The sequence below is a fragment of the Cygnus olor genome, chromosome 7, assembly GCF_009769625.2.
Source record: "Cygnus olor isolate bCygOlo1 chromosome 7, bCygOlo1.pri.v2, whole genome shotgun sequence".
Lineage (NCBI taxonomy): Eukaryota > Metazoa > Chordata > Aves > Anseriformes > Anatidae > Cygnus > Cygnus olor.
In genome coordinates, this window is record NC_049175.1 from 28,172,651 (window position 1) to 28,198,958 (window position 26,308).

The 26,308-nt window shown below is 36.8% G+C and overlaps 1 protein-coding gene across 6 annotated transcripts in view; it reads right to left on the bottom strand.

Annotated features, from left to right (window-relative positions):
* Nucleotides 1-3,131: 3,131 nt before the first annotated feature.
* GPAM (glycerol-3-phosphate acyltransferase, mitochondrial) overlaps nt 3,132-26,308 on the bottom strand; it is a 48,807-nt gene continuing 25,630 nt past the window's right edge. For 5 of the 6 annotated variants that reach the window (XM_040564120.1, XM_040564118.1, XM_040564119.1 and 2 more), the window contains exons 5-21: nt 24,755-24,868; nt 23,382-23,531; nt 22,411-22,507; nt 21,313-21,449; nt 20,582-20,681; nt 19,637-19,849; nt 19,084-19,197; nt 16,989-17,074; nt 15,908-16,023; nt 14,942-15,012; nt 13,605-13,869; nt 12,954-13,096; nt 11,417-11,494; nt 8,321-8,461; nt 7,612-7,801; nt 7,443-7,501; nt 3,132-6,428 (exon numbers count right to left, since the gene is read on the bottom strand). In XM_040564120.1, coding sequence (XP_040420054.1) covers nt 6,312-6,428; nt 7,443-7,501; nt 7,612-7,801; nt 8,321-8,461; nt 11,417-11,494; nt 12,954-13,096; nt 13,605-13,869; nt 14,942-15,012; nt 15,908-16,023; nt 16,989-17,074; nt 19,084-19,197; nt 19,637-19,849; nt 20,582-20,681; nt 21,313-21,449; nt 22,411-22,507; nt 23,382-23,531; nt 24,755-24,868 — 2,191 coding nt within the window. In that variant the 3' untranslated portion in view covers nt 3,132-6,311. The remainder of the gene's footprint in view (nt 6,429-7,442; nt 7,502-7,611; nt 7,802-8,320; nt 8,462-11,416; nt 11,495-12,953; nt 13,097-13,604; nt 13,870-14,941; nt 15,013-15,907; nt 16,024-16,988; nt 17,075-19,083; nt 19,198-19,636; nt 19,850-20,581; nt 20,682-21,312; nt 21,450-22,410; nt 22,508-23,381; nt 23,532-24,754; nt 24,869-26,308) is intronic. The other variant, XM_040564123.1, reaches the window with a different exon arrangement.

The window sequence follows — 26,308 nt, forward strand, 5'->3', positions numbered from 1 at the left end:
ATCAAAGGCAAGACACATGTTTTATTGATGCACTCCAGCTGGCTGTTAACAAGCCGTGGTGGGTACCCATCACGTGGCAGCCATCAAACAGCACAGAGCTCATGTACAGAGGCTGCTTAAGTATTTGTTTGGGGTTCAGGAAAGCCTCCCAGAGAAAATGCGTGGTGCTAAAATAGTGCTACCATGTATTCTGTGGCATTTATAAACCTTGTTGACTTTGGGTAGATACGATCGGTGGAGCCCAAAGCCCTGAGATAACGCAATAGTCAAGGCAGTGGTAAACTAAAAACTCAGGAAATGCCACTTGGCTTCCAACATTTCCAAAACAGGGGCAGAGTTAACCTGTAACCTAACAGATTGCAGAGTTAATTTTTAATTTGTTGTTTTAATCTGCCAGGAAGAGTCTGGAAGGTGAAAAGGTCAGGGGCAGGATTCCTTCAGTTTTCTGGTCACTGCGGATTTTACAGCTGGTAGGATGCTCCTACTGATCTCCCGTGGAAGCGCTCACACAGGATGCAAGGCGCAGTGCAGAGGCACGGTGATGTTACTCGGTTTGCCCTCTATTCCTTTCCTAATGAATTCTGGTACTGCATGTGCTTTTTGACAAGCTGAGACACTGAGCAAACATTTTTACAGAACAATCTTAATAAAGCCCTCATTTATGTTGTCTTGAATGGTAACGGGAACAAGTGTTGTAATTTGAATTAGAGCTGCTCCTGATCTCAGGGCTCAGGAATAAAGAGCCAACCAGCCAAAGGAGCCTGACCAAGCTGCTTCTGCACAAATCCAGTTCTAGTATGTCTAGGAAAAGTGCCTGGACGTGGAAGGCTGACCTTCACCATCCATCCTTCTGCTCATCCCACAGCACAAACAGGGACAGAGGCCATGGACCCAGCACACCAAGAACAAAGGGAACTTCAGCCTCACCAGGCCATCTATTTCAGGGTTTCTCTATGCCTCCATTAAAAAAAGATTTTACTGCATCAAACCTGATTCTTTTTATTGCAACTTGAAGACTAAATTCACTCTTATCCAATTTAGGAGCTCCCATATCTAGGGATTAATCCAAATTATTCTTTTTTTATTCACAAGGGCAAAAAATAGATTTTTTTTTCCTTTTTTTCTTGTCCATATCATCCTTCAAATAGAGCTCTTCAAACTAAACATGGTATCCCAGCTGATATCAATCTGAAAAGACTGGAAAATTATGCCCTGTGTTTGTCATTCATGTGCAGGGATTTTGCATCCCATCTACCCTTTTCACAACATCATGCCACTTCTGGCCCATGTTCAGCTTGTGATCTACCAGTAAACTCAAGAGTTTTCTCCAAAGAATTGCTACAACCTCCAGGGTGCCACCTGGCTCTCCCAGATCATGTTAACTACAGATGTAAAGAGCATACCCTCTGTCCCATTCCCCAAATCACCGAAGAGACCAGACTTAGAACAGATGCTAGTGGAAGTGTCCACTCTTAATAGGAATTATTTCAATCCATAAATCCATAATTTTTCCATTCTGACTGTGAATAGTTCTTTAAGGAGAGAAGAAAAAAAAACAACTCTTAAAATCCGTACATATGCAGCCTTCCTCAAACTTCCATCACTTCCTAGATGGAAGACAGCATCAGAAGTGACGTGGATTAGAAGAAAAAAAGAAGAGGTTCATAGGCGTCATTGAAGTCACGTGTGGCTTTAGGCACCTTATCTGAGGTCCATGTCTAGGTTTCCTTAACGGTCAGGGATTGTAAAGCATTTGAGACCTAGAGACTGTAAGTACTACCAGTTTAAGAACCATATTATTACTATGCTGGAGAACGTCCTTTTAAGGCCAGTTACTCACATAAATTTTTCCATGCATATTTCGTTGAAATTTTGCATCTGTAAGTACACATGTAACTAATAGCTATACAATAATTAATTAATTGGCTTTTCTTTCTGTTACTGTCAATGGCTATGACATAGACGAAGTCTAAAAGTCTCTTCAGGCTTTACAGTCTCTGGGGCCTGAACTCTGGCACAACACACAGCAATGAACATTTCATACATATTCCTTCACAAAAGTCAGAAAGTTTCAGGTGGGACAACATACAGAAGAATGAACAGGAACAATATTTCTCACCCAGGAAATCCAAAGTGCAACAAAGATCTATAAAAGACTGAAAAGAAAACATTTCAAGTAGCAATTCAGATCAAAGGGGATCTTACCTTGAAAATGCAAGGCTGCTGAAAACTTGATGTACCATAAGAGAGAACAAAGCAGAGAGTTCAAATCAAGTGATCCTTCTAAATAAGCCTGACAAGCTTTTATTACAAGAAAACTGAATTAAGCAAAAAACAGAGATAAGTGCTTTATCTGACATTTGGGATTTTAGAAGACTGAGCAATAGGAAGACATTTACACAAAGAATAACTTGTAAGGTCATCACCAATAAAAATTGGGTTTTATTCAAGCTATTCACTATAATTAAATTTCAGTTTCCTACCTCAGCCAAGAGTTGTCAACTAATTGAACTTTGCTTGCAGGTGAACATTGCTAGAGGCCTCTTAAAGAATCAGTTGATTATGACTTTTTTTTTTTTTTTGAAAGGTGAAACAGCATCCCTCCTTCTCGATTTAAGTAATGATCATCTATGCAGGTTTTATTATATTAGAGCCCCACTCCAATTGATTCACATTTGCCAGATGCTGTCAGAATTGCTGAAAGGGGCTTATTGTTCTCTTGGTCGGTTTGAAATCACCATGCGAAGGGATAATCTGTAGAATCAGACTTCTGCATGGCCCACCCCTCCCTGTAAGGTAAGAGGAACTTTCAGAGCCTTTAAAAAACATGGAAGCCACATACAAGATCCTTGAGAGGATGGGAACAGTGAAACTAAATGGCACCTCTGCTTTGTGACCAAATGGAACTGACTCAGGAGTCAGGATGTCATCTCAATTGGCTTTTTAAATGGTTCTGCTCTAGCCAATACACCAGTAGAAATTCCTCTCGGTCTCCAACTTTCATGTGCACCCACATCTGTAAGGAAAGCTTTTCATGGTTTAATTTCAGGAACTACATGGAAAGGGACAAAGTTATCAAATGAATTATTTTAGCAGGTTATTAAAAAAAACACACTAGAAGAACTTACTAGATGTCATATTAGCAAACAGTTTAATTTATTAAAATGAATCCAGTACACCTCTGTGCTTCTACAATAGACACCCATTACACGTAACAAGTAAACTGCGGTAACATTCACAAGGAAGCAGTACCAGTCTCCTAAGCACAGAAACAAAATAGCAACAGTATCTTACAACACCTCCAGCTCAACCTTCTTTTAAATTTGTGATTCCAATACTTCGTGGAGCAGGCGGTCAGTTCCGTTAAATATAAGTGTGCGTATTCACTTCCTAATCGAAGATATGTGAGTAAAGCCCTATGCTGTCAAAGAGAAGGCAGGTATGCCTCATACATCACTGTGATTAGAGTAAACGTTAACAAAATTATGATCCCCGGGGGACTGGGTAGTTGTGGCAGCATGGCAAATGGAATTTTTCTATCACTCTAAAATACAAGATCTATAGGATGCATATGAAAGCATTACATTTCACTTCTTATGAAAGACCCTGGCCCAAAAGACTTGCACACCTGAGTAATATGTTTGTAAGAATGATGGGACTTGTGTAAGCCTTTATAAGAGGAGAGTCTTAAAATACATTTGTGGTAATTCAGAGTCCATAATTTCTTCTTTACTAGTTAACTTTACCAAGGTTAACTCAACCTGGTGTTGTATCAGCAAAGGAAACATGAGAGATTAATAAAATCAGAAGACACTGAAGGTATAAATACAGTGCAAAAGTGTTGGGTATAGTTTTTGACTGTTACAGTCTGATTATTTTTATTCTGTGCTTTATTTTCAGGAAAAAAGCATAGTTGTGTGTCATAATATACATGCTTGCATACATACACACTTGCTGCAGAAAGCAAAGGCTTCCACTGGCAGATGATTCATAGTACATGACTTCTCACATGCAGTTTTTTCTTACAAAACACAGTCTTAGAGGCGTACCCTCCCTCTGCATACTAAAAGGATTCATTAATGTGTATTCACATGCATAGTACCCTACCCTCTCATTGACTTACATTAATCAGATTTTTTTATTTTTTAAAAGGTAATCCATAAGTTATCTTTAGATGCGACACCTAGCCAGAACACTCCAGTGACCTTAGTACTCCTGGGTTTTACGGTAAATAATACAGATTGTTGGCAGAACAATCTTAATAAAATGACTCAAGTTTTGTTTGCTTCATATTGCTTCATTTATAAAAATCTTTTTATATACAGTCTTCACTGTTAGTACACTTCAGATTTACTGAAATGTAGTAAACTGAGACTTGTTATTCAGAAGCACCTAGTCTTTTTTGACATTAAATGGAAGCCATCAGCAACAACTGTTGTATGAGCGTTCACTGGGTTAACCAACAGTGCACGTTAGCTAGAATGAGATGAAACTTTCCTAAAGAGATAGAGGACTCCACAAAACAAATCATGTGCTAGTCACTACCCTGCCAAAACAGCAGAAGTGTACAAAAACAGATGCAGTTCTCTGGTCAGTTTGTATCCATATTAATGTAGCTTTGGTTCAGAAATTCTTTTAAGTGTTGTAGAGCACCTGGTTTAGTGACAAAACACATGCATCTCACAGTGCTAATTGTATAATGCTAACAAACTATAAACCACAGGTTTCAAATATTAATAGCATTTAATAAAAAAAATTACAGAAATATTCTTGTTGACGAATGTGCAGTACGAATGCAAGCTCCTTGGCCACAAACTCAAATTATGTGCATCAGTTTTGTGCTGGCATAACAGTGCAAATGCTGGGATTCAAGTATGTTTGTCCATATTTATGCTAAGCAACAGAGATTCACGTGATGAATTTGGGGGGATTTTCTGCTCACAAGGCCATGATGTGAGAATCAAGTGAAACACTGCAGTAATGGAAATGTTGATTTCCCTCATAGCAAAGGCAATCTAAATGAGGAAAAGACATTTCACAAGCAAACCAGCTTCATGTACCACCAAGTTATTGCTTCAACTAGATCAGCTGTACTAAAAACACAGGACCACAGCTTGCAATCTAACCTCCTCTCACATAAGATGAAATCTACAGTGCAAGTCCTCTGTGCAAAACAATGACACTGCAAGACTAGAGTCCTGTTTCATTGGACAGAATTATTCATCATTTGTTGTTTTTTGTTTTTTGTTTTTTTTTTCTTACAAGCCAGTTAAATTAGAGCCCGAAGGACATTGTTTATGACATTCTATGTTTCTAGAGGCTACTCCTTTGTGCTAATTTAAATCTGTTCAGCAACAGAATACAATATGAACCACTGTTTTCCTAATAATTGCAAAAGTTATTGCTGAAATTTTAGGGTCAAAATTAAAAATTATTTCACCAAATCAAGCTTTTACTCCACTTAAAAAAAAAATCTGACACCCTATTAATTAAAAAAAAAAAATCTTAATAGCTCTTCTCAAATAGTAAACTAAGATTTTACAAGATATTCACACTTCGGCAACTGTCTCCTGACTTTCAACTAACTGAAGGACAGATGCCACAATAAAAACAAAAAAGCTACTCTCACATTCTTCAAGACAGCAGTGATTAGTGCAATTTACCACTGCACTATTCAGATCTAATAGTGCAAGCTGTGCCTGCTGACAACACTTCTCACAATCATCTGCTACATGATCGTTTTTCTCAGATGTTTGTAACTGTTACTCTCATTAGAATTTTGGCATTTATGTTAGCAGTTATGCAAATCTATGGCTTTATCCATGAAGTATATAACCTGCCTAAGCAAAATTTTAGAAACCATTTATTTAAAACAATAAAACTGGATCGGAATGGAAGTTAGTTGTTTATGCCATAAGCTGTGTTGCCACTAAACTCAAGATCTCAGGGTTAGCTATAGATCACAAATATTTGTATTTGTGCATCTGTTACAGTCTTCAAAAGTACATTTATTTAAAACATAACACTGATAAAACTTCACTCTCCATTTTAAACCTAATTGCTTATTTTATTTTTTGCAACATATTTAACTCGTATCCGAAGTGTCATCCAAGTATCATAACAGGATTGGGACTGTAAGAAACTAATAAATGCATACATAATAAGGCACTTGTCTTCCAGTAGTTCAAGTCAGAGAAGGCCTTACCCAGACAGTGGCACCTTAAAGTCTGAAGGATTAGCAAATGTTGTCAGGCTTTGACAGAGTCTCAAAACCTGTCTTCATGTCCCTGGACAAAGGTGCTGTATGTGTTCTATAGTACCATGAAGCTCATGATGAATTCCAGTAGTTTTTGCCTGTTGCGCTGAGGTAGGAACGTAGTGCTAAGTTCCAAAATAGTGTCTCTCCTTTGTTTTGTTTGACTGAAAACCTGAAACACAGCATGGATATATGTAATTATCACCATATTCAAGTAATCACCGTTTTTAAGAAAAGAAACTATGAAATAAGCACGATGTATGATAAACAGCCAACTCCTAACAAAATTGAGGTACCAAACAGGCACTCAAAATGCATCTGAATTGAATATGCATGCACTTTGAAAACAAGAATTCAGATGCTATGCTCTAAGCAGATGTTATCTAGTTCCACTTTTTCAACAGCAGAATAGACTAGAATTAAAATGATGAATGCCTTTACCATAGGCTTTACTCCAGGATAACTATTGTTAGCTTATTTAATACATCAGAACTCAAGAACAAAGACTACAAAACCCTCCCCTGGCAATATTTTGCCTAAATGCTGGTGCTTTTAAAATTACAATGCTAAATCCCATCTGGTATTCAGGAAGCCATGCCATTTTGATGAAAGAATTTTTTTATTTGAAAATTCAAGATAGAAAATCTAAAATTTGAAGCGTGAGGGGTATAGTGCAAAACTGACCCTTTTCTTCAAAAATAAAGAACATCTGTATTCTCACGATGGACGCTGGAGGTCCAGTAAGATGATGCTCCTGGAACATCAATCAGCACTAAGACAAAATTCAGTAACTAATACTTAAAGATTTAAGTAGTCCTTCAAACTTTGATATAGCTGTCACTAAGCATAGAGCATGCTCTCTGCCTTCCAACATTGTTACTGATGTGCACCAAGGACACAGAGCAGAGCAAAGAACTTTATTAGCTAGGAATAAAACACCTGGTCCCCTAGATAGCATCTGGGCAAGTTTTCACAGGTGCAGGAAGTGGCCTGTTCTGCACCCTGTGTTCCTTTCCTTCAGCCCTGAGCTTTAAAGAAAGCAAAATGTTCAAAAACCATAACACATTTCCACAGATACATTCAGAGATTTTAAACTGACGTTGCGCAGATTTCACAAGTTTTCAAAATTGTGCTCCTTGTTAAAATGAAACTTAACAGTCTCTGGCTTTGACCACAGAACACTTACCCCAATTTCCTTAAAGACTTTCACTGCATTTTTCACATGACTGTAGGTAGCGCTCTCAGCTGCAAGAAAGAAAACACAGAAATAAACAAACTGCAATTGAACTTGGGCTATCTTGTTGCCAGGACAAACAGAATCAAGTACAGTTCCAGGGAGAAACTGTTTGACTTACCATACACAGCAACATTCTTCTCTGTCCTGCTTATTAAGTGCCTGTGTAACTTTTGAATGTATTCAGACTCTGAAACAGGACCACTAAAATTGTGCACGAAGATGACAGCAGAGCTATATGCCTCCAGTAAAGGTCCCAGTAACCTCTGCAGGAAAGTGATGTATTGCTGGTGCTCTTGAGACTGACTCACCTAAGAAAGAGCAACAAGAGCTTAAAAGACAGACACCAGCAGAAATGGCAAAAAAAAAAACAGCACTGCAGTACATGGCAAAACATCAGCCCAAATAATTCCTACTACAATTAAGAGTACAGGGGCACAAGACAGTACATTATGAAAGCATATCAAAAAAGTAGTTTACCAGTTTGTTTTTATCGGCTCTGTGAGAAAACTGGTATAAGTCTAAAAATCAACACGATCAATCTATGAAGAATAAAACATTTAGACACTAAGATGCTTAGGCCTTTTTGTTTCATGACACCACCATTGCCTTTCCACCTCCCTATAGGATTATTTGATATTTCTTCAGCTGTTTTCTCTATGGGAAAGAAAAATAGGTTTTTTACCAACTGTAGCAAAATATAACAGGCTAATACTGGAACCAGCAAAAAGAAAAAGGTTTTATCCTTAGCCCTCCAGAATGAGAGAAGTAGTCTGTCTCTGGTAACAGGCTTCAAGGTTACTAGCCTTAGTACCTTAGCCTCACATTACCTTCAGGTAGCAATCTCTCTGCTCTTCTCCAAAATCACTGTCTTCATCTTCCTCATCACTTCTCCAAGTTAATGGTTCAGGGAGTTTTTTATCCCACTGCTGCTCTGTAAGAGTGGGACTAACATCCTCCTGATCATCCTGCTTAAATTTGAAAGACGAGGTGGTTAAATAGGTAACATAAATAAATAAATGGAATGAAATCTAAGCAACCGACAGGCTTATTTTATAATCTCATCCAACTAAATCAGTCCTTTCATTAAGCAGTATTAACGAAAACAGGGGAGACCCTTATAGACAGGGTTGAGATATGCAGACAGAAAAGAAATTTGGTGAAGAAGACTGCCCTTCTGTAGCCTGCCTGTCACATAAAAGTGAAAATCTCTGCTGTAATGTTGCTGAACCTTCCCATCAGCAGCCAGGCAACAGCAATTACCAAGAAAGTGTTTTCAATTGCATTAGGATAGAAAGCTGAGACGCGATCTGGATGTGGATGTTGTTAACCATTGTACTACTGTTACTTTAAGGACATATTAGTAAACTGCGTTTTATTGTATTACAGGAGCTGAAATCTCAGTTAATGCAGAATGCCAGAAGTTCCTATTTTTAAGTGATAACTTACTGCCTCCAATGATGCTGTTCATGTATTTGTCCCCACGTGAGACATCGGTTGGAATATAATGAGCCAGTTTTAATTGCAAAGGACCCAAATTGTTTAAATCTCAATTATGCCAAGACACTTAGTCCCCTCTACCTGTTGTGTCGCAGCAATTCTGTTCTGCTAATCACCCTGACAGGCACCACCCAAGTTTAGCCTACAAATACTCCACCAGTAATCTGTCTTCATATCAGGGCATGGATTTACACTCATAGTTACCTAAGACGCAAGTAAGCGGCGTCTTAGGTAAATACACATTTCAAGGCTTCTGAAATGAGTGCACGATGGCAAGAATACCACTGGTAGATTTTTTCACCTTGAACTCTTTTTTTCTCACAATATCCATAGTTTGTTTTTCATCTATTTAGGAAACAATTATTAATTAAAGGTTTTACTGAAATTACAGTGCTCTGTAAAGTTGTGAAGTGCTGTTGCAAATAAAATATGAGGTAATCTACCAAGGCAATAAGCATAATCGAAAAGTACATACATACTCGAACTACTCAAAGAGTGGTTTAGTCCTGTTGTGCAATAATGCAAGTATGTCACGAGTTCAGGTGCACAGTAATTCAGGTGCAACAGAAATACTCCAACTAACTGATGCAACAGTCAATTTCAACAATGCACCTTCAGAAATGAGTTTCAGAGATAGCAAATACACACCCAGAAGAATAAGGGAAACCTTCGTGTCAATCATTCATGATTATTTGTTTTGCTCGAAGCAGAAGAGAGATTCTCAAAGGTCACCAACACTAAGTCACTCTGGAAAGTCCCCCATATTCCACTTAGAAATATAAATCATGCAAGATTAAAAACAAGTGGATAACAGACATGTCATTATGATTGCTGTCATAATATTCATGACAAAGAGAAAGGCTTGTGTAGTAAATGAAGTATAACATCCTTCTCATCTCACGGTATGATCAGACGTTATATTCAGAATGAAGCAATGGCCAGAAAATAAGTTTTAAAAAATACTACAGAGATTACTATGTGTTGGGATTGTTTCTTATTTGTAGAAGCAGACAGTAGAGTCACAGGAAAAGAATTAAGAAATTTTTAAAAAGCATGTATCAATCAATTTATTAGGGAACTTCCCAATGTGTTAAATTCAGCAGGAAAGCAAAAACATCAGAAGGTGCAGAAAGTAGCTACCCCTTTTAGAGAACAGGTTTTAAAAACCCACAAACATTTCCAAGCTAGTGTTTGCACTGATTATGTAAATTCTTAATGTTTTAAAAGAATAAGCAGGCATAGAGTTTCACTAAGTTTAAGAAGTTTACTGATGGAGTATCTATTTTTTAAGCATTCAAATGTTGCATTGGTCTGGTATGTCAGATAACACAACTGAGTATTTACACACTGCCTAACAGTTATGTACATCTCAGCTTTAAACAGCCGAATACCAGCCTCAGCAACCAAAATTTACAGAAGAACCACCAGCACAGGTTGCATGCTTGAGTAGACAGAGGTGTCTATCTGCTACTGTCCACACCTATCTTGCTCATCTGTCCCCAGGCATGGAACATACAAGAATCTTCCTAATCCAATGAGTAGCATTCAGTTTTGGATTTATTTAATAATGATTACATTTTAATGCATGATAACATGTCAGTAATTAAGATAAAAAGCGTGCAGTTTTAACTCCAAAGGAGGAGAAGGTTTAATATCCAGGAGTATTGAGTAAATATTACCTACAATTACATGTATTAAAAATGTATCAAAAGGTGTGCGGTAAGACTAGAGAGGAGTAACAGCCATGAGCAAGCACACCAGAAGTAGCTCTAACCACTTTTGAAAGTAAAGAGCTGCGAAAAAAAGCAGCCAAATATCTCTTCTACATGCTATTTTACTTTTTGTCACTTTCCCCTGGGCTCCATGGTTTGGTTACTGTGCACAAAAAATGTCTGGGAAGCAAGAGTATGCTGAGTCAGCCGCTGCCTCATCCCCGCATTCCTGAACAACACATGCCTCTGGTGACAGATTGTACCACACAGCAACTCCAAAACTTCACACCGTGTGAGCAGAGAAGGTTTACAGGAATTCCTAGATCAATGCAGAGGAGTCCAAGAGTGCCAAAAGATCTGTTATTTTACAAGTAGAAATTACACATCTGTGTAGCTATACTACAATTCTGAAGGGCTCCAAAAATAAAATAAATTCCAATTTCACAAGGCAGTATAAAATGTGTCATCTTTAGTAGGTGTAATGGAATGGGACAGTGACATTACACAGTCATTTGTAGGCTCACTTTGACCATCCCCAAATGTCTGATGCTTATAAACGTAAGAATCAAGCAGCATCAGGCCTAGACTTGTTCATTTGTTACAAGCCTTCTGTAATAACATATTTAGAACAAGACTAACAACTAGCAAGCATAAACTACCCACGGCAGAAGTCACGTGCAAGAAACAGCACATTTACTATCTCTGTCATCTTACCTCGGCAACCAGAAGAATACCATATTGTATTAGCCGTTCCACTGATTCATGGCAGACTTGATATATCACCTGACAAGGCTGCAAAACAAAATAAAATGCACTAAATAACATAAAATAAAAAATTTCATCCGTTATACCCATTACAGACACACACCAGTTCCCTGCTCTGTTTGAATTTTTTAGATACAGCATTATTATTCCTTTTAAACAAGTTATTAATCTTTTATCACCATAATCTGAATGTACCACTCTCGTCTATCCTGGCAGACAGACAATTTTTTCTTTCTGATGATTTTTTCTGGAAAAAAAAATCATCATAGAAGTAAAATCATTCAGACTTACAGCAGTGATTTCTTTGGAATTTTAAGAAATTGCCTTGTACGTCTTGAAACTAAATTCAAAAAAAAAAAAAAAAAGACACCTCTTTTGCACTGATCATAACCATGGAGGAAATATTTTTTAGGTTAAAAAAAAATCAGTTATTAACTCTGAAGGCAGAAAGATGAGATTACTGAAGAACTTTACCATATGAACTACAATACTGCCCGGATAAAAATACTAAATTTGGTTTATGTTTCACTTAAAAAGGTGAGAGTCGGGAAAAAAAACATCTAGTCTATAAATTTAAGAAAGAATTCAAGAATCTTTAGAATTCTAAGTAACTTGTACATATTAAAAAAAAAAAATCTAGCACTGAAAATTGTAGGTATACAGATTATCTTTCAATACTGAGATAACATGAGTTCTCTTCAATGTTTTGCAACAAAACAAAAACCAGTCAGGCCATATTTAAAATTTACACTAACTATTAGGTATGGAACTGTGCAACTCTTGCACAACTATTTAAATTAGGATTATATTTTGAATCTAGAGTCTTCGTTTCCACTGTAATTTCAATCATGCATGCAAACTCATATGAGTTTGGTACCCTCAAATATTGTATTTGTTTAAATCAAAATATTTAAACAGCTTTTGGGGAGTGCAGATAATAGTTGTAATGGTCTAATGACATAAGCAAGACAAAAGATGAAGAAGTCCAACCTTCAGTTGTGGGAAGCTGACAGAGAGATCAACCTTTCTTTCTCAGGAAAAGCCTGATGGCAGCAGAGTAGAAAAGCTTCAGGCTCACCCCAGTATCACACACTTAGCGCTTGCACAAGCAGCTGGCGTACACTCAGTATGGATCCCCTAAACCTGACTGACTGATTTTGTCATACCTTGCCGAGAAAACTATATAGCAACAACAATGTGGCAAGTTTCACACCTTATCCGAAACCAGACAGCCTTTGGTTGAATTGTTCTGATGCAACTATACTCATTCAAGTGTTCAGACATTTCCTTGAAACAAATGGTAACAACACTATTTTTTTTTCAAATGATGTTCAACTTCCTGCTGCCCTTTATCATCGGACTGCACTTGCAGTGAGCATATCAAAATCAAGACACTTAAAGAAAGAATTAACTCTCATTAACTCTCTTTTAAGTAACAAAGACAAAAAGAAAGAAAGAAAAGTGAACAATTAATACAATCACTTACCAAAGATATAGTAAATTCATTAGAGAGCAAGTAACACAAGCTGGCAGCTTTTCGGACAAGGTGTTCTTGACTAATCAAACTGGGGGAAGCACCATTGGTACCATTTCTGTACCTCTTACTCTGAACTGCACGAAGACTGCAGGCTAGAGCAGAAATACACATAACCAGTTTTTCCAAAGAGATTTACAGCAAAGGAAACTTAAACATCTGTTTTGTCTATTTCTAGGTCTATAAACAGTCAAACATCAAGCATGCAGCTGAAAAATAAAGATGGAATCACCAGTGTTCTTTTGTTTTCAATGTATCTCAGGTTGAAACAAATTCTCATTAAAATATTGCTAAACAAAGCACAGGTTCTGCCATATTGGCTCAAAAATCCTACAGTACCTTGCCTATGGCAGTGAGCAATACATTAATACTTCCAAGAAAGATAAAGGCTGGTGGAAAAGTTGAGGGGAAACACTCCAAAAAAACAAAACCCAACTTACTTCACCATCAACTTTGTTAGGGTAAACAAGGGCTTAAACAGGAAGGTGAGAAATATATACTAGTAGTAAATTACATAGAAAACTGGGTTTGGGGTTGAGTGCAGACACTTTTTGACTTCATGGGTCACAGGAATGTCTTTCCATGGTAAACCCCAGCACGTACCAATAATTGCCTCTTTAATGAATACATGAAGAACTCCATTGCTGTAGAAGTTGAGTTCAAAGACAGCAGGTATCGTTGTGCTGGGAGTGATGAAGAACTCATTGTTTCGACTAGTGTTTGTGATATTTACACAGTTCCCCAACAAATGGATGGCATGCATGACAACATCATCTGAGTTCCCTGAAAAACCCAAGTCAAAGTCACGGGCTAAGACCTCTTCCTTCATGGAGAAGAAATCTTCTACCAACCTGGAAAGATCAGTTCCCTAGAAATAAAAACAGAATCAAAAAGTAAAATAATCTTCTGCACAAAAGTTTATCTGTACATTACATGTACATAGCAAATACATAAGAGACTTTGATTTTCAATAATCCAAAGCCCAACAGTCATATTAAAAAGCCTTGTTTTTCACTGAAATAGACCGTGGGTTTTGAATTACATACAATTAAAGCCACGCATCTATTTAAGAATGCAAGATTTTTGGTTGAATCTTAGTTTATTTCACAACCCATAGAAACCTAAGTCATTCTGTAAGAAAATATGTTAGAGATCTCATATTTCCATTACCTCTACTATAAAATGAATGATTGGTTATCTGGCCACAGTGTAATTAACAGAACTCACAAGTGGTTGGAGATACGTGGAAGAGCTTGCTTTCCTTGTTTTTTGGCAAGATAGCTTCAGATCACATAATAAAATGCTTCTTTCATCCCATTATTTTAGGAAATTGGAAAGAGTGAACTGATGGGAATAGTGATACTGCCTTTGACAGGGAAGATTACACACCTGACCAATACTTTTCAATGTGTTTTCAATTTATGTGCAATAAAAGCTTCAAATTGGAGGGAAAAGGAATTACAGACAAAATGCCAAACACACTTGTAAGAGAAAAAAAAATCCAAGCCCCATGCACAAAGGTTCATTTAAACATTAAAATAATTTTGCCAACTTGGCACAATATTCTAGTACCAAGGAACAGCAAAACTCATTTGAAAATTAACTGAAGAGGCGCTAGCATATTCAGTGGTAAATGTGTTTCAACATCAGACATCTAGAGTGTGATTTTAACACAACGGACAAAAAACATTTACTCTTTCTAAAAGGCGTAACTAAATTTTGAATTTAAAAATCTATTTTTATATGAATGTATATTATTATCTCATCAATAATGGATTATCTCCAAGCATTCACTGCTAACCAAAATACAAGAGTACACGAAATCCACCTCAAATGCACCTCTCTTCTCTCGTCAGTATCACACAATAGTAGAATGCATACTATGCTTCTAATTAACAAGTTTAAAGCACTGTTTGTCCACTTATGCACAAAAGCCTTACCTGTCTATGTCTGTACAGCAGCAAACAGGCAACAATGTGGGTGGACATCACCGCACAGGACTTGTTAGCAGCTAGAAGTAAACAAGACAAAGTTAAACTGAAACACTTCAACTATCAGAAAAGTTTAGAACATCATTACAAATGAAACAGTAGCCACTACTTAAAAAAAAAAAGTAGTGATACGGGCAGAGAACTGTACATTCTGAATGAAATACAAAGTGTATTATGTCTATATAGTAACAATAAAACGGTATGAACTATAGAATTTCAAGCATGCCCTGACACTACTGTATCTCAGCCCTTAGCGCTTCAGCTCCTTCTAGCAATACATGATGATCATCATATTCACCCTACAGAAGTACTGTAAAGACCATGGACAATTCTGGAGACCTGCAGGTATGGAAAATATTAAAGTAATCAAACTACAGTAACTTGAACTCAGAAGCCTGAGTAAAACTCAGAAATTTACTAAGCTAGAAGTGCCGTTTCGTATGCATCTCTTAAATCTGAAATCACAGATCTGCTAACTGAAATGCACACCACATAGCCTGTAAGCCAGTGGTCCGTGTAGCTAGATGAATTCATGAGAATAGTAACATAAATAATGCCTACAAGACACTGCAGTAACTTCTTACATGGTGCAATGAGAAGTCATGATGTCATATTGATACACTGATATCAACGCAAACACTTCAAATTACATCAAGTTCAGTATACTAGTAAAAAAAAAATACACAAGTTACCAATATAAACAGAAGGTCTGTACAAACAGAAAGACAGTCTATTAAATGTTCCAGAGGGACGGAGGATGGCAAAGGAGGGAGAACTGTCAAGAAAGCATGTGAAGTCAAGAAATGATCCCCTGGAATGGAGAGAATTTGGAAGTATGACACTACCAAACAGCAAGTTAGTTCATGCAACAAGCAAGACAAAATAAGTAGCTGACAGTGATACTGGAACACTTACTGAATAAAATGTGCTCAGCCAAGTTAGCTATCAGCTCTCTTCTGTAGGGCTCACTGGTTATATCCCTGGTGTTAGGCAATGAAGCCTCTCTACCTTCATCCACAGTATCATTAGGTCTAAATACAGAATAAAAAATTGTATTATGACATTTAGATTTACATTGATTTTTTATTTTTTAGATACACTAACTGAACTACAGTGCAAAAATACACTATGAATTCTGGTAAGGGCACAAAATGTTATGCATAACAAGATCCACAAGAAGTTGAATGTCTAACAACTTTTCCAGACACTTTCTTCACACTAAAGAACAATCCAAGGTAAGAACACCAAAAGAAAAAGGGCAAACAGAACATTTGCCTTGTCCTATGGCTATTCATGACTTTGCTATTACATCACTTGCACCCCACAGCTCTTTTCAATGAATACGGACAGAAGTAGATTAAGCAAATCTGCCTAGAAGGCAGTTTTCAGCTCAGCCACTCCACAAGCTAGAAATGGTCTTTTGTATGGACCTCAAACTTTCCAAAGATAAATATCTAGACTTCGTCTTTACTAGGACCACACAGGTTTGTAAAAGTCGAGCAAAACTTCAACTAAAATCTAAGTCTTTGTAACAAATGCAAGTCTAGCCCTATGGTGAAGTTTTTCATTTCTGAATGAGTCATATCCTTGAACAAGGGGTACTCACTCACAAGTTCTCACTATTTGGTTTGGAATTCTACCAAAATCCACCTGAGATGTTTGTGGGTTTTAAAAACATATTCTTTCTTTTTCATTAAGAGTGTTATTTTTCTTCGCTGACTAAATTATTCTGTAAAATTTAAAATTAAACCAACAGAGGTCACTATAATTAATTTTTTTTTTAAAAAGCCTCCTCAAGCTTATTTGAAAAAAAATCCCCAGAAAGAATGCAACTCTTGGAATAAATTGCAGTTATAATCGCATAATCACTGGGGAGTTCAAGCATATCTTGAAATGTAATGCAGAATACTAAAAGCCAAAGGAAAATTGAAAAAAAAAAAAAAAAAAATCAACCTGTCATCCCTCTCCCCAACAACAACAAAAAAAAAACCTCTACCTTGATGGAAGTATAGCTGGTAACAAAGCTTGTTCCAGAGAAAGAGGAGCAGGCACAGGTTTTTGACTTTGGCTGTTGACGTATTCCTATTAAGAAAAGGATTGATTTTTGTTGGTTTTTTTTGTACTTTTCCCACATTACTTCTGCATTCAACTGATAACACTATTTATATGAAAAAGGCAATTATTCAAAAATGCAACAGTGATTAAAAATAGCTTACATTAAAAGAGTACTAATAAGGTTACAGAAGTGACAAGTTTGCAACACTTTATTCTCTTTTAATTCTATTTTATGAAAAGGAAAACTTTCCACCACAAGGAATCCATACTTGGTGAAAAACACTGCCACAAAAAAACAATACATAATCCCTGTCAGCATCTTGCTGGGAAGAAGTCCTTTGAGACTAGCTTCTCCATGATTAAATTAATGAGAACTGCCTTCATTAGCATGAATGAGAGCGAAGTCTAGTACTCATTCAGAACCCACAAAGAGATTATAATTATTGCTTGTTGCTGCTTTCCTCAAACACCAGGACAGGGAGCATCTCCATAGGTAAACACTACTATAGAAGCTTTAGCTGTAAGACATCACAAAACTGAAGCACCCAGAAAGCAGGCATCAAACCACATACTTGGAATTCTTGAATCCCAAATTTCTCAGAAGACTCTCCTTACAGGTTAGCATTTACATTACTCTGTTTTCAGGACACTGTGTTCTTTCAGTTCCTATGAAGACTAACGTGGGAAACTACAGAGCCACTTAGCCTGCTGGTCAGAAAAAGTTCTCTCCCAGGAAAGCTGTTTAAAAGGCTTTCACAGCCAGCTCTCCCTCTTCTGTTTCTAATTCTGTATTCACAGAACTTCAAAAGCTCAAAATTAACCCCAAAAAACTCACCTTAGAAAAATTTGCAGTGATATAACTACATCAACTTAAATTGATATAGTTACGTTTTTGCAAATCTTGGTTAAGGCATATTTAAACAATTTATGTCACGCTTATTCTATTTCTGGAGTACAAGAAAGAATGCACATACAAATGAGACCTGGCAGAGGATGCTAAGAAGGTATAGAGTGATCAGTATTTCACTAGATTAAGAGGGCAGATAACATTCTTTTCCCTATACTGATCCAAGAGCAATCATTAGCTTACTACCAAGAATAGCCTGGAAGTGACCCAAGCCTTCTTCTTTGGAAGTGAATTAATATCTTTCCCTACTACACTAATTATAATGCAGTGCAGACAGTCACAATAATTTCATGCTGTGGTAATTGAACCCTCCAAAGCTCTCCAACCTACTGCTTTTCTGAGAGAAGTAGGGCAGAAAGAAGAATGCCTAATTAATTTGAATAATGTTCTAGTAGGTTGTTGTTACAGCAGTTAATCTTATTAAAGTCACACTAAAAAAAAAAAAGGTATACTGTAGCAGAAGACAGATTAGTGAAATGCAGATAAATTAAGTATAATACTAGCAAATTCTGCAAAGAGATAAGGAAAAGAAAGTAAAAGCAGCTAGTAGTGAGCCAGCCCCTTCCCCAAGAAACCACAGAACAGTATTTTGTGATGTTAGGCAACAGGTGAAAATTAATAATGAACTATGGAATATGTAGATCTGGTGATATATCCATGGTGCCTTTATAACTACTAACTTGCTTAACAACTTTAAAGATCCAATGAGACAAATACTGTTCCTCAACAATAGTGTAAACCATTTAATTACTTAAACTGGAGAACTGTATCCAGTTTCCTTCAACTCCAAATGTCTATACAACTTAAAGAATTACTACACGATACACAGATCACTTCAAAAGCTGTTAAAACAAACAAACAAAAAAACAACAGTGAGAGTATTTACGCTAATTCAAAACTAACATGATCCTTTATGTCAACTTTGAAACTATTTCAACTTAACACAATTGTGTTTGAAGATTCATGCCTTCAGTGAAACAGGGAAGTTACGTACTCGTGTCCTACTGGAATAGAATTCTGCAGATTATGCTAATAGTGACTACCCCCAGTGAGAAAATAAAAATAAATGTCCCATTACTGAAACAGCAAAATCAAACTTCAAAACAAATCTTCAAAATACCAAACTTACTTTTAAGGAAAACGGCTGTGCAAAATCTACTCTGACACACCCATAATTCTTCCGTAGCATTCTGAAGACTCCTCTAGCTATACTCCAAAGGCTTTCATTCTTCTTAGGCTTGCCCTGGAAAATATGAGTAGTAGTTGGGTTTGGGTGCTATTTCTTTTTGTTTTGTTTTTGGGTATTTTTTGTTGTTGGTTTCTTCCAATTTGCAATTAAAAAATTATGTTTAAAATTAAAAATGCATCCAACAGACAAGAAGGCCAAATCTTCTGACACACCTTATAACTTCAAGTAAGTCTAGAGAACTACTGTTTTCCATGCGTATTACCATTTGAATGTATCATTTTTTATGTCATGGATTTGCATTTAGAATTATGTTACCTATACCTCGGCACTCCCTGTCAGAGAGGTTCTGTGATTCATGGCTCTACATTCTTCTTCACTAACACCAAGTGCATGTGACAGAGAACTACTAGCACATCATTTAACTGTGTAACACGTCCTCCTGCACATAAACAGAAAATCCCCAAGGCAAAACAAGCTGTTAAGTTGCTCTTACCAGCTGTTCACTGTTATAGTGACCTTCAATTATGCGATCATAGGAGATTCCCACAGGTATAATTAGGACATCAGGAGTAGCATTTGAGAAGAGAGCATCCACCACCACAGATAAAAGACCCGCTCTAGCACTGGATGTCTTTCCACTTCGAGACCTTGTGCCTTCCAAGAATATTTCTAAAAACTGCTGCTGTCTCAACAATTCCTCTATGTGCTGAATACAAAAAGATAGAAAAAGAAGAAAAAAATAAATATCTTCATATACTCATATACTGGCAAATTCACATTTGAAACATATTGCTCCTTAGCAGCAAACATTTCCTTTTACAACAATGGAAGACCATGAGTTGGCATGAATACTTGTAAGAACAAAAAAAAAAAGGCAATAATTACTGCTTGGCACAAACCCAGACCAAACTGCAGTTTAATTTGCGTGAATATACAAGCAGTATACTGCCATTTGTTCAAGAACATCTCTAGCAACAGTTGATCTAGCTGATTTGCATATGTCTCTTCTGGTTCCTCAGTACATCCCATCTTCTGAGATGCAAATAGAGCTATTTTACTGAGTCGCACAAAGAACTACATCAACGTATCATAAACAGAGACTTCTATTAAGTTAGTAAAATCAGTGTAGATAGGCCCCAGTACAAAAGACATCAGAGAAACAAGATTAAAGTTTAATATTAATTCAGAGAGACTAATTCCACTTACTTTAACAAGGATTATGCAACGTGAGAATCTTCTCATCCTCAAAGGTACCAGGCATTCAATTCTCTCTTATTTCACACATTCAAGACATGACACAAAAATGTATCCTGCTTTTCTAGCATGAACCCCAAGACAAATTCAAAGCAGTAAAAACCATCCCCAGGCTGATGGAAATTACTCTACTTGCCACCCAACTGAAATGCTACCTATGGACACAAAGACAAGAAGTACATACCACATAGAGCAAAGCTCTGTAGAGGAAGTCCTTACGACCATCCGGACTCTGATCTAACTTTCGACGAATGAAAAATCCTCCTAGCTTGCGGATCAATGTGCTACACAATAAAAAAGAAATATACTCACTGGTTTCAGATTGTACCAAACTACTACACAGCCAGTATAAAATTCCCAGCACACAACAGGACACCCTCTAAGTCAAGACAGTCTCCTTCTTTTCCTGCTATTTCCCACAATGTCCAGTGGCTCTTCAGAGATCAGGTATTCCTAAGTTCTTTGTCACTGGCAAAAAAATACCTAGAAGATCTTCAGATGTTCTTCAGCCACCAGAAATACGATTTAAACAGAGATCAAACTGGAGTACTTTCCCACAAAGTACTATTCACTCAGTACTGTTACTGCCCAATAGTCATCTCATGTAACTTCATAAAGAATAGCTGCCTATTCACATATGGTTTTCATGTACTAATCTTTCTTTACTCACCTACCCACTTTGAGACTCCTAGAAGAAATTAATATTATTCCTTATCCCACTTAATTTCTCAAAAGGATTTTGTTATGGTCTCTCTCCAAGCATGCAATAGGAACCAAAAAATTCTACAGAATTGCCCAGTCACACTGATGCCCTTACAAGTGGACGTATGATATAGTGCACAACTGGTCAACTGATCATTCCCCCACTTCATTATTTTTCAAATAATGAGATTCCACATAGTTTATTATCATTACCTGAAGATGGGGATGTTGAGATTGTTCCCTGCAGCAATATAGGGTGCTTTGATGTTATGGCAGAAAAGTATGAATGTAAGGAGCAGGTAGTCAATGTGAGATTTATGAACAGGCAAGAAAATAAGGGGCAAATTCATCTATGGAGAGGAGAGAAGAAGAAGAAAAAAAAAGACAATTGATAAGAACCGTGGAACATTACTCCTTTTCTAAAATCTGTCATCAAGATTGCTAGCATACTATCAGAACTGATGATGCCAACATTCATTTCGTTTACTTCTGGTTTTCATTCAGCTGTGACGAGAACATTTCAATGAACTCTACTTTTTAATTTTCCAAGGTCTGTAGTTTTCAGTTGTATGCATTACCAGACAGAATGATTGATATTCTTCAGACTCACAGTACTGAGAAAACAATCAAAAAGTTTCAAGGGATGTAACCAAATCAGAGTCACCAAAGTGTTGCTATTTCTTTCTATAAGACATCAACAAGAATCTATGAATAGCGGGCTTCCCAACACCGTAATCAAAAAGTAACAGAAAATAACAAGAATCTTTTTTTTCTTTAATTTATCTAATGCATCTTTATAAAGTAAACTCTGCAAAAATAATCGAGTCATTTGAGTGTAAACGAGATGGCTGAATTTAGGAGTTATTTTAATCAATTTCAGTAAATATTGAAGGACTGGCAATAGATTGCTAACAAGGAAGACAAATTCTTAAAGTTTTTTATTCCAAATTAAGGTAAGAGCAATTCTGAAAATCCTAAACATACCTAATAATTTATTACTGGCTGCCTCAGCACAGAAAAAGAAATAATGCTGGATGCAGGTTTACGTGAGATAACCATTCAACCTTACAGTTAAAATCTGATCCTGAAGCAAAGATGAAGACACTGCTGACATAGTATTTTAGGTTACACAACTCAAAGAACATAATATTTAATTAAAAACATTATTTCCGAGCTCTGAGACAGATCTATCTAGAATCTGCTATGACATAGACTTAGGAGAACCCTTCTGAAAAGAGAAAGCACTGTAAACATTAAGAGAAATTCCATCAGAAATATGCCTTACTAGATTCTTTCCCACCCCACCCTTACCTCTGTTGCTGCTTTGACCATTTCTATTTGACCTCTGTGGATCTGAATATTCCAGAAAAAGCTATTAAACAACTTCAGTAACACCCAGCCAGTCAACCTGAAAAAAGAACAAACATAATTCAAAGAACTTCGTTCATTGCTGCCTTCACTTTTATATTGCTTCCACACAACTAAAGACAAAGCCATAAAATCTCATTACTTCATATTCAGAAAAACTTACTATGAAATCAGATTGCTTAACAAGTCTTTGCCTATCAACTAAAGCCTCTTGTAATTATGACACAGAAGTTGTGTCAACTGCAGTGCAGGCTGTTCACACCACAAAGACTACTGTATGTATGTGGCAAGCTAACAGAGGTCCTATGATCGATTGCAGTAACTAAGCACGTGGATAAACATGTTAGGTGACACGGCGAATCTGGTCTTGTAGGAAAACTTAATATAGTTACAAAAAAAGATACGGTTTGCATCACGAAAGTGAGTGAAAGGACTTTGAACATGACAGAAGCAAACTGATCTTTAGTAGTGAAATCGTATATTTTATCTAAGATAAGACTCTAAGACATTTATAACTACAGGCTATGATATTCAATGTGTTACTGGAAAAAAGATCTTTCACAGTCTAAGATCCTGCAGCTAGCTGCTCTTGTCTGTATCAGCCTCAAACAACAAAGGATACCAATATTGGTCTAAGCATTAGCAACAAGCCTAGTTTTGGGAGAAAAAAACATGTTTGCATTTAATCACATCATAAGATTTATCCCTTGAAAAAGAGGTAGGGTTTCTGCTGTACCTGAAAATGAAGAATAACAACCACTTCACTAGGTGAAAAGGACTTTTTATGGAAAAGGACTTTTTATGAATAATTATTCATTAATTATAAATAACATGTTACAAGCTTTGCTGGTATAACAGAGACAGCTTGGCTGTTCTTCTATCCATTGACAATGATGATGAGCCATTTTCCTTACCTGATTAAAGCCGGTGACACATTTGCTACCATTTCCTGGAGAATTTTCCTAGCTTTTTTCTTCACTTTGTTGATAGCTTTAGGATCCGTCTGAGCAAAACTACCTGGAACGCTTGGTTCAGAAGCTTCATCTACAATGGCCTTCTGCACTCTAACATTAAAAAGTAAAACTTATGAGACAGTTCTGCAACAGAAGAGTTCAAGACAGACAATAACTGCTAGGAATGATCTATATACTACTACCAGAGTAATTTGCAGGCATAAAAGAAGATAAAAAGCCACGGCAACATTTTGTGCATTCCAAATGAATTCAATTTAATTCAGTACTGCTAAGCTCTGAATTAAAGAGGTGGATGATGGATGGATGCACTCAGATTTGGTGTATAAAACAGTATGTACACACTTGATAGGTACTGACACTAAGTGATCACTGAATTTCAGAAATGATTAATAAAGTTAAAACTGCAAAAAGCGCAGCTGAAATCTCCTCTTTGTTCATACTTTGTTTTTACTACCATAACAATTTCACTTACCTCATTAGACAGATCTATGCAGTTGCTGTTTCGCATTTCTACAGGATCTCCCCACTTGAAATCTCAGTTTTACAAAGTGTAACTAAATTTTGTATGGGTTGTTTTTCCCCATTTAAAACATATATAAGAGAGATTAAGTGGATTAACACACCGTAACTGTGGCACGAGGTAGTCTGCATTGTTTTACAAAAGCAACATCATCATCTTCAGATGCGACTTGAACATTAAAAATTCACAAGAGTACTCTGACTAGACTAGACTGGAGGAATGGGTATGTGGCTGTGTTTCTCTGTGTCCATGGAAAACAGATACCTTACTAGCTGATCAGGGGATCAACATGCCTTTTAAAATGCAGTAGATGAAATAGAAAACAAGCTCCACAAAACAAAGAATGGGTACAGACACTCTATAATCTTTTTCCAATTTTGCCTCACACTATTGTTGCATCATAAACTAGGGTAATCTGAAATGCCACTTTCCCATTATTTTTGAAACACTGAAAATTTTTGATGACAATAGTATGGCTTAATTAATAACGACTTAACTTGAATTAGATAAACAAAAGTTTGAAGAGTTTCCGCACAGCAATTTATTTTTCTGTGTACTGAGTCTGCTGTCCACCCACTACGCATTATTCATTTGGAGATTAAGAATTACAAATCTCCCCTCTTAGTATTCAAACTGAAATTGCAAGCCACAGTCCTGAATGTCTGTGCTAAAGATACTGTATCTTCTAATGTATTTTAAAGAGCATAGTTTTCAAAGCCGTCAGTTTCCAAATTCGTAGATTATAATATAATGTACCAGTCATACAAAAAAAAAATATTTTGCATTATCTTACCTGCTGTTATTCAGCACATTTTCTGTCAGATTCTTCGCAAACATACCCTTATGAACATCCCTCTCTTGCACAAAAAGAACATAGCAAAGCCGTCTTGCAAGCCATCCTCTGTACCTACAAAAATATGAAGCAAGTTTGAGTGTCAGCCTCAAAATAAACTACTGGCAAAAAAAAAAGAAAAAAGAAACAAAAATAAATACTAAGAAGCAAAAATAAGTAAAGTTCTTCAAAGAGCTACTTAAAAACTTCTGTATTTTCTGTATATTTCTGTATCTTAAGTCCTGACCACTCCTGAGCTTATTCACTATTATTCAGTATTATGCAATGATCTTTCATTACCTTGCACACATGGAAATATTTGAAGCTTACACTTTACTGCTGAAAGATCTTCATGAAAGCAGAAGAGAAAACTGTGAGAAGCTGTTAATCCAAGAAAGAAGGAAGCATGTTGCTAGGACCAGGTAGAAAGTCTGGGGCCTAATTAACAGTTTCTCTGTCCTCTGCCTCTAGCAAGTGACACAGAAAGCAACTGCCTGTAGTGCCATTGAGGACACAGCAGTAGGGCAACATGGAAAGAAATACAGGGATACAGAAAGAAGCACAGGAAACTATGAAGCATACAAAGCCCATCCTTTTTTTCATCCCTCTTCACAAAAAGTCTGTTCTTAGGACTGGCAGTGCAATGTATTGCTGATGCTCCGTTGGTTGTCCTAGTCCTCGCCCCAGATGGAAACGCTGCCAAGGTCTCACTTCCTTGCGGCCACCTGAGCTGCCGATGTTGGCCGTTAAACCTCCCTACCACATTTCAGTGTATTTACACATGTTGTAAACAGTTATAAAAGATGAGAAGAAACTTGCATACTGCAAAATGTCAAACAGAATTAGCCACAACTGCTGTAATTGGGATGAGTGCATACGCACAAGCAATCAATACTGTCACATAACACTTCCACAAATATTCAGACTGTCTCTAAGGACAAAGAATTTTGCTAACCATGTTGTCAGGAAAGTAGACTGGTGATGCTGCTTTAATTGCTTTTCCATTTTCCCATTCCCACCTGAGTTTGAGATAGCTTTATTGATTTTTCAAAAAAGCAAAGCGAAGCAGATACGCTTCTTTCTGTCAGGAGTTTTTGTAGCTATGAACAAATTCTAACAGCATGCATCTATTAGAGGGACCTGTCAAGGTATAAAGGCTTCTGTATTCATTTTAAAGCTCAGGCATAACGCGAAACAATTAGAAAAACTTGTTTTCTAATCATGTAGCAAGGACATAAGAAAAAACACACAGAGTAGATCCAGTCAAGATGTATTATTTTGTTCAGAATCTTGCTCCAAATTACCAAAACTGACATATTCACACCTCAGAAAAAGGCCGCTGATAATTCTTGGCCTTAGGAAGCTTATGGAGACACCTGTTGCTGTGGAACCCCAGGGGACCTCAGAACTTCATTATAGTCTGAGAATTGAGGATTTTAATAACATTCTGAGCTAAAGGCATTTTATTTCAGAATTATTCATTAACCCATATTTTGTTGCCCTTATATTTCTAAT